At 38.4% G+C, this 6,872-nt stretch overlaps 2 protein-coding genes across 4 annotated transcripts in view; both read left to right on the forward strand.

The window, feature by feature from the left end:
- LOC109541235 (probable E3 ubiquitin-protein ligase HERC4) overlaps positions 1 to 6,872 on the forward strand; it is a gene marked incomplete at its 3' end in the record, with an annotated part of 482,710 nt that overhangs the window by 384,116 nt on the left and 91,722 nt on the right.
- LOC109546292 (MAM domain-containing glycosylphosphatidylinositol anchor protein 2) overlaps positions 1 to 6,872 on the forward strand; it is a 317,852-nt gene that overhangs the window by 292,927 nt on the left and 18,053 nt on the right. For all 3 annotated transcript variants that reach the window (XM_048665078.1, XM_048665089.1, XM_048665083.1), the window contains exons 5-6: positions 4,146 to 4,296; positions 4,544 to 4,641. In XM_048665078.1, coding sequence (XP_048521035.1) covers positions 4,146 to 4,296; positions 4,544 to 4,641 — 249 coding nt within the window. The remainder of the gene's footprint in view (positions 1 to 4,145; positions 4,297 to 4,543; positions 4,642 to 6,872) is intronic.

Here is a 6,872-nt window from a genome sequence, read left to right on the forward strand (position 1 = left end):
TGAATTTCCTTTCACGAATTTGCGGATATGCGATTAGTTCAGGGGAAATGCTACAGTAACATAGCAGAAGCTGAAAGAACTCACGCCAACAAAGACCGAGGAGAGTGGTTCCAGGAAGATAGTGGACGGCAACAGATGTTTGGGTTCCAGGCACAGAGGTACAAGTATTGGACCTAACCGAATCAGGGCTTTCCAGGGGCACTCAGAGCACAATAACTTTCTGAAGCACCAAATAAATACCGAGGAACGGCTACGTTTCTACCACGTTTGTACGATACAAACAGCACAAGGAGATACAAATCGAGCAGGAGTTAATTAACTGAATACGGGAAGCTGCTTGATAAGAGTAGATAATAAGGAGATTACACAGGCACTAGCTTGTTTGGAGTTAACCATTGAAATGTTTGGTGTTGTATGGTTTATTTTTAAACACCGATATTCGAGGTTATGAGAACCGGTTGACATTTCGTCAACAAGTCTTGTTGAATTTACTGTTTATCCTTGTTTATCTTACTGTCAGTTTGTATAATTCCATGGTTGCCGGAGTTTTAAATAATTACTAAGCAACAAGTATTTGCGCAATGTTAATTAGGCAGATTACTTTAAAAAATATTGCGGCCGTATTTCTGATATAGTTTTTTGCAAATTTCTCAGTTTTTAATAACAATTAATTTATTTTACTATTTTTTCTGTACTCCTATAACAGCGACAGACAACACCTCCAGAGGAATGACGCCAATTTTGAATCCCCTGTACATTATCGGACACATGGGATTTACCCACCTATTGAATATTTTCATTCTGAACTTCTTCCAAAGCATTTGTTCGCATCTCTTCAGGATCGACATGCACTGGTTGAACTTCGTTTCTTGCGTGGTTCGATTGGTGACTCCATCAATTGTCTGATCATTCTTGGTGAACTTACGTTCCTTGTTCCCTCGATGACCTCAAGACGCTCTAATAGCTTTTATCTTCCAAAGTGTAGGATCGACGTGTCGAAGTATTCACCCCTTCTAAAAATCATGAGATCTTGTAATCAGTTGGGAGACACTGAGGATATGTTTTTTTCTCCTGCGAGCGCTTAGCGCTCTCGGGGAGACTGAACTCTGGCTAACCAAATGTGTATGTTTTTAAATTTAACGATGAATTCAAACCTTAAGTAAATAAATAAATATAAAAGATGAAATAGTGCTAGAACCTGAGACGCTTCTAGGAACGTGTAAAATCTTTAGCACTAACGTACTTAATTATCGGTGACCGTAAAAACCACTTTCAAATAGCAACTCACCTTATATATGCAATAAAATGCAAAAAATGTAAAATTGATAAATCTCTAGGACCAGACAAGATGCCGTCAGAAGCGTTTCACTTGGTAAGTGGTTAAAACATGAAAATGTTGGTAAAATTGTTTAATTATATCTAAAGCACTGGGAAGCCTGGTACTGGCTCCGCCCAACATGCCAAGGTCGAAAGTGAGCCATTTGCTATTCCTGCTTTTTAGAGTCTTGCACACAAGAGACTATAGAAAATGTGAGGAGCACAGCGGGTTACTTCGGATTCTAGAAAGGGTATGGAACTAGAGACGCCATCTTAGAGGCCGGGGATTGTATGATAAAAATGTACCACTCGTTGCCAATCTGTACTAGTTCCAGACAGCGAAAGCGAGAGACAGAGAGGAATTTAAAATATGAAAGTCACTTGGCAGAGATGCATCCTATTCACAATGATGTTTAATATCTATGTGCACATAGATTTCGCAGATGAATTTCGGAAAAAATATACGAATATTGAAGTTAATGGTATTCCGATAAATAACACGCTATGCTCACGACACCGCCATAATAGGCGATAATGCCAACGATGTGCAAACCCTTTTGAATGCTGTTAACGAAGCGAGCAAACAGATATGCCTCAAAAATTAACATGATTGTCAATCAAATCAACTAAAATTATGGTCATTTCCCGAGAAATATTGCCTACTGAATACCTTGAACTCCATGGAGGAATCAGAATTGGTTAATAAGTTAAAATACTTGGTACGTATTGTAAACACCCAATAATACTCAGAACTTGAAAGCAGGTCTAGGATAGACGCGGCGAGAGTTGTTTTAGATTGAATGTGATATCCGGTTTATTCTCCAGTACGGAGCGGAAACGTGGACGCTTAAAGTTACGTCTATCAATCAAATTGAAACATTCGCGACGTGAACACTGAAACAGTTGCCAAAAATACCGTTGACGAGCTGTGTAAGAAATCAGGATGGGCTCAAAATTGCTAGACTGGAAGACCGCGAACTCTTGGTATATATACGAAACAAAAGTTCTTCTCTCCAGCACCCATTGTACGAGGAGCTTTACAGGAAAATATCAAGGGTGGAAGGCGATGCATTGTCAGGAAGCGACTATCTTGGTAAATCTATCTATCTGCTACAGAGGCGCCTCATCGCCACGAATGTGCCCCGATCCTGCTAAATTCGTTGCAGGATCTTTTCATTGAGTCACTTCTTCCATTAATAAGAGACCAAAGATATTTTATGGATATTACTTGTTCTACCGAAATGCTGTTGATTCGTATGTTGGCACGTTTTGGCTCTTTTGCAAACAATTATTAGCGGCTTTGAGATATATATATTGAAACAAGATCAAATCATGTTGTATGCCGTTGACTGCTACTCGATCTATAAGGTTCTGAACGTGCAGAGAACTACTAGCCATAATGACAGTGTCATCTGCGTAACGAAAGTTACTGACGAGGGCGCCGTTGATCCTGATGTTGTCAATCGAGTCATCGAGTGCCTCGCTGAACGTAGACTGGGAGTATATATTGAAGAGAAGCGGCGAAAACACATATCCCTGCCTGACGCCCCTCCTAATAGAAATCTGATTGGATGTATCTTTCTCAATTCTGATCTCCGCCCACTGTTGCCAGTGTACATGGGTAATGATGCGAAGGTCGCATACATCTACCACGGCGAAGTCAAGGATCTCGGCAGGCTTTTGGTCTGATACGCAGTCGAATGCTATTTGAAAGTCGAGGATGCACGTATACATCGACGTTCATGTGTCTACAGCTCTGCGTAAGGACACTCAGAACTCAGAGAAAAGAACCTCGCAAGTGTCCATCGCATCCCTGAAACCGAACTGCGTCGGACCCACCCTATGTTCACATTCGGTGTACATGCGCGTGTGGATGATGCGTAGAAACACTTTAAGTGTATCAGGCTTTAGAGTAATGTGAAATCATGTGAAAATCGTTGCAGTGAGAGATACTTGATTTTTTTGGGAAAAGTGACAACTGTCGATTTACACCACTCTGTTGGCTTTGATCCGGTCCTTTAAATGTTATTATACAAAAATGTTAACAGTTTCAATCATTTCCGTCAGCCTCAGCAATCAACCAGGGTTTCTGCATGCATCTGGTCGAGCCCCACAGCTTTGTCGTTCTTTTGAAGCTTTATAGCGTGGCGCATTTCTTATATCTCAATATTCGGGCGAGTTTCGCTTTTGATCGGTAGGGGGTTGTTCGGATCTTATAACATTAAATAGGTCTAGCTCGTACTCTTTCCATCGCTGCAGCTTTTCGTGAACACCAATCAGTATCTTATTGTTGGCGCCGTTGAGTAAACCCTGGCGTTGTTTGCATTGTTTTATTGTTGAGTACTTTTTTTTTGTGAATGTGGAACAGATCGTACTTTGCTTGGAGTTATTTTATTTCAGTATATTTTTCTATCAGCCATACTTCTTTTGCTCTTCGGCATGCTGCTCTTACCGCTCTAGAAAATTCTTCGTATTGGTTATTGTCCGTTCTATTCTTTGTTCTATGTGGATCAGCCTATTTGTTCCAATCTCTGCCATCCTTAATCAAGCCTCCCGACGGCCTGTACATTCGTATCCATATAAAGTTTCTACCGGCACACAAATTAACTACTATATAAATTTTAACACACGGCCTACGGGTTTATAATTTTTAGCAATCATAAAATGTCAAGTTAAGCTTATCCAACTAGATGGTCATTTAGTGAGGTTCGCAACTAACCAGCATTCAGTCAGTAACTTTCCCAAATTTCAAATTCAGTGTTGTTTCAAATGCACTTGCATTAAATGATGAAGGTTTTATTCCATATGTTTTATCTTTATAATTGCAGGATGGATTGCTTCCATCAGGTCTGCAAGTGGAAACAAATTACATGCTGAACATAAATGAAGTACGACGACAAGATGGTGGGATATATCAGTGCACAGCGTCGAACGGGATAGGTCAACCAGTTACTGGAGAAATAAAATTACACGTTTTATGTAAGAATAATTAGTTTAGTTGTCAAATTGCTTCAAAAATTATAGCCACATGAATTTAAATATTGACCTATTTAGAACTAATTCAATGTAAAATCCGCTCAGTGCAGTGTGCAAGAGCAAAGCATATAATAAGTTAATTCTGTCAAAATCTGTTGTTAAAGGTTCAGTCTTCATAAATGCATTGAGAATTTCAAAAATCAGACGTTCCGTACGTTACATAATTATAACTTGTTTTACTTTCTTCCAGATCCACCTGAAGTAAAAGTGTTGAGATCTTGGGTTAATTCGGGTGAAGGACTTGAGGCCAAACTGGACTGTGTAGTGCATTCCGATCCGCCTGCCGAGGTATGGTTATAACCGCGACTGCTCCGTTCACAACAATATTTAGATGATCACACTAATGAATTTATTTAAGGCAAATAACAGTAATTAACGCCTTTAACTGGAAACATATCACATCATTTGAGTGATCGGTCAGTTGTCCCGCTTGTACACAGGAAACCTTACAAAAAGTTTTTATAGGTTCGTGGACAACGCCCCACTTTCGCAACTTGTACAACTTATTATGTTTAATAAAACAAGTAAGCGGCTCTGATGCACAGAAGTGTAAACATTACATTAGTTGGAGAGTTTTGAAAATCTGATCTTAAACATTCAAAGATATACAACAATGTCGAGCCATTAATATGCATAAAGTTTACTGTTTTTTGAAGCAACTCCAAATGATCATACCGGATAGACGCTGCTATCAATTTCCTGGCTATTACAAACCAAGTAATACTTGCGGGAGTTCTTGTAAACTTAAAATGCCACTAAATGTTGAAATCGTCCCATTACACATCGGAAACGAGTGTATTGGGAATGAGAATTCTATTTTGAGTTTGCGACAGATTGCATCAAGCTCTCATACAGTCATGCAGTCATTCAACAGATTTAAGTTTTGCGCCTATCGCTTGCAACAGCCTCTGTGGAATATAATTACATACGTTTGGCAAGCACGATTGTCTCGCGTCTTCAGTAGCTTCTTGCTTGACAAATTACAGCGAAATGTTTATCTCAGATTATTGGGGGCGTCTTAATCTAAGAGAGTATTTTAGGATACTTATGGAGTGATAGTTGTATAACTTGTAAACAACTTAAAATAAATCTACCATTAGTTCAAAAACCAGTTCAAAAGTCCCCACTCGTTCCTTTCATTTTTTTAAATACTTCTACGCTTGTCAACAACTTGCAAGTAAACATCTTAAACCGTCTATACACTCATTATCCAAATTAACCCCTCCGGGAATTTGAGAGGTCTTGTTTCAGCAGTATCCAGAAAATATCCAACTCGCAAAGCTAGTTTCACCAAAGCACTTCGCAATATCCATTTTCGTTTTAATTAGTTGAATCATCTCGCTGAAGTTTGTTTTGATTTCGCGCAATATCGTGAGTAATTAAAATTAATGCTTGGAATTTATTTCAGAAAGTCGTGTAGAAACATTATTCAGCTTGTAGGAAAGCTGTTTTTTAGAATAAAATCAAATTAAAATATGCCCTATTGCCATGGAAAAATTCACAAATTTTATGGACAAAGCTAGTAAAAAAACAAAACAAAATACTACAACGTAAAGTCAACAATGGTGAAAAATTTTAAAAATTTAATAAAACAGTACAAAATATATCACGTACAATCGTAATGGACAGAAGATACCAACACAGAGGTCATCAGAGTAAGTCAACCACCAATCGTTACAAGCGGTGCAGAATAACTACTTGTAATTGTATTGTATGTGTTAAAACTACTAATAATCGATTCCACATTGTTGATTGGAATGAAATTGATATTGAATACAAATCAATTTTTTGTCCAAATTTAATTTAACTAAAATTTACAAATATTAGAATTTTAATAATGGGGCAAACATGTAGTCTTTAATACGCCGAGCCTACTCGTCATACTCGTACTACCTAATACATGTCCGAATATTAAGGTGTCGATAATTTAAGGCTATTCGGGGGTAATTAGTGATATTATTTCTCGAATTAAATATTAAAAATTAAATTTCAGAATATATTTGACATCAGTCACATTAAATAAATCGGTCGACAGTGATATTTTTTATGATTCCATGACGACGTGAAATTATCGGGGGTAATTGCACAAGTGCTTCAAAATTACCGATAATTTTGCATGAAAGCTTGTTGTCTAAAAACTACATGAGTTTATTTTCATATTGTGGCGAAAAAACCCGACTCCGAAGGAGGAGGGCTTTTTCGTTCCAATGTGAAAATATTCGAATGCAGTTTTTAAAAGACAACAAGCCCGTCTTGCATACGCATGGCTCTGCGTCGTATCCGGTTATTCTCCCTGATTTTGGCTTTTAACCAAGGAGGAATCTTGACTGATGTGCTTGTTGAGGCTGCCAGAAAATTTTTTATTTTCCTGGTGAGACTTTCTGCTGCTGGGTCCAGGTCGTCCTCAGTTTGGGGCTGGGGGATCCTGCTGAAGCTTTCCATTATGCTCTGGAAAGTCTGCCAGTTAGTGATCCTTTTAGTCGCAGTGATGTTGTTGGTTTGGTTCGGTCCAATTTGCA

Source organism: Dendroctonus ponderosae, unplaced genomic scaffold (assembly GCF_020466585.1).
Source record: "Dendroctonus ponderosae isolate FM_Combo_2020 unplaced genomic scaffold, Dpon_F_20191213v2 Dpon_F_20191213_1, whole genome shotgun sequence".
In the NCBI taxonomy this organism is placed as follows: domain Eukaryota; kingdom Metazoa; phylum Arthropoda; class Insecta; order Coleoptera; family Curculionidae; genus Dendroctonus; species Dendroctonus ponderosae.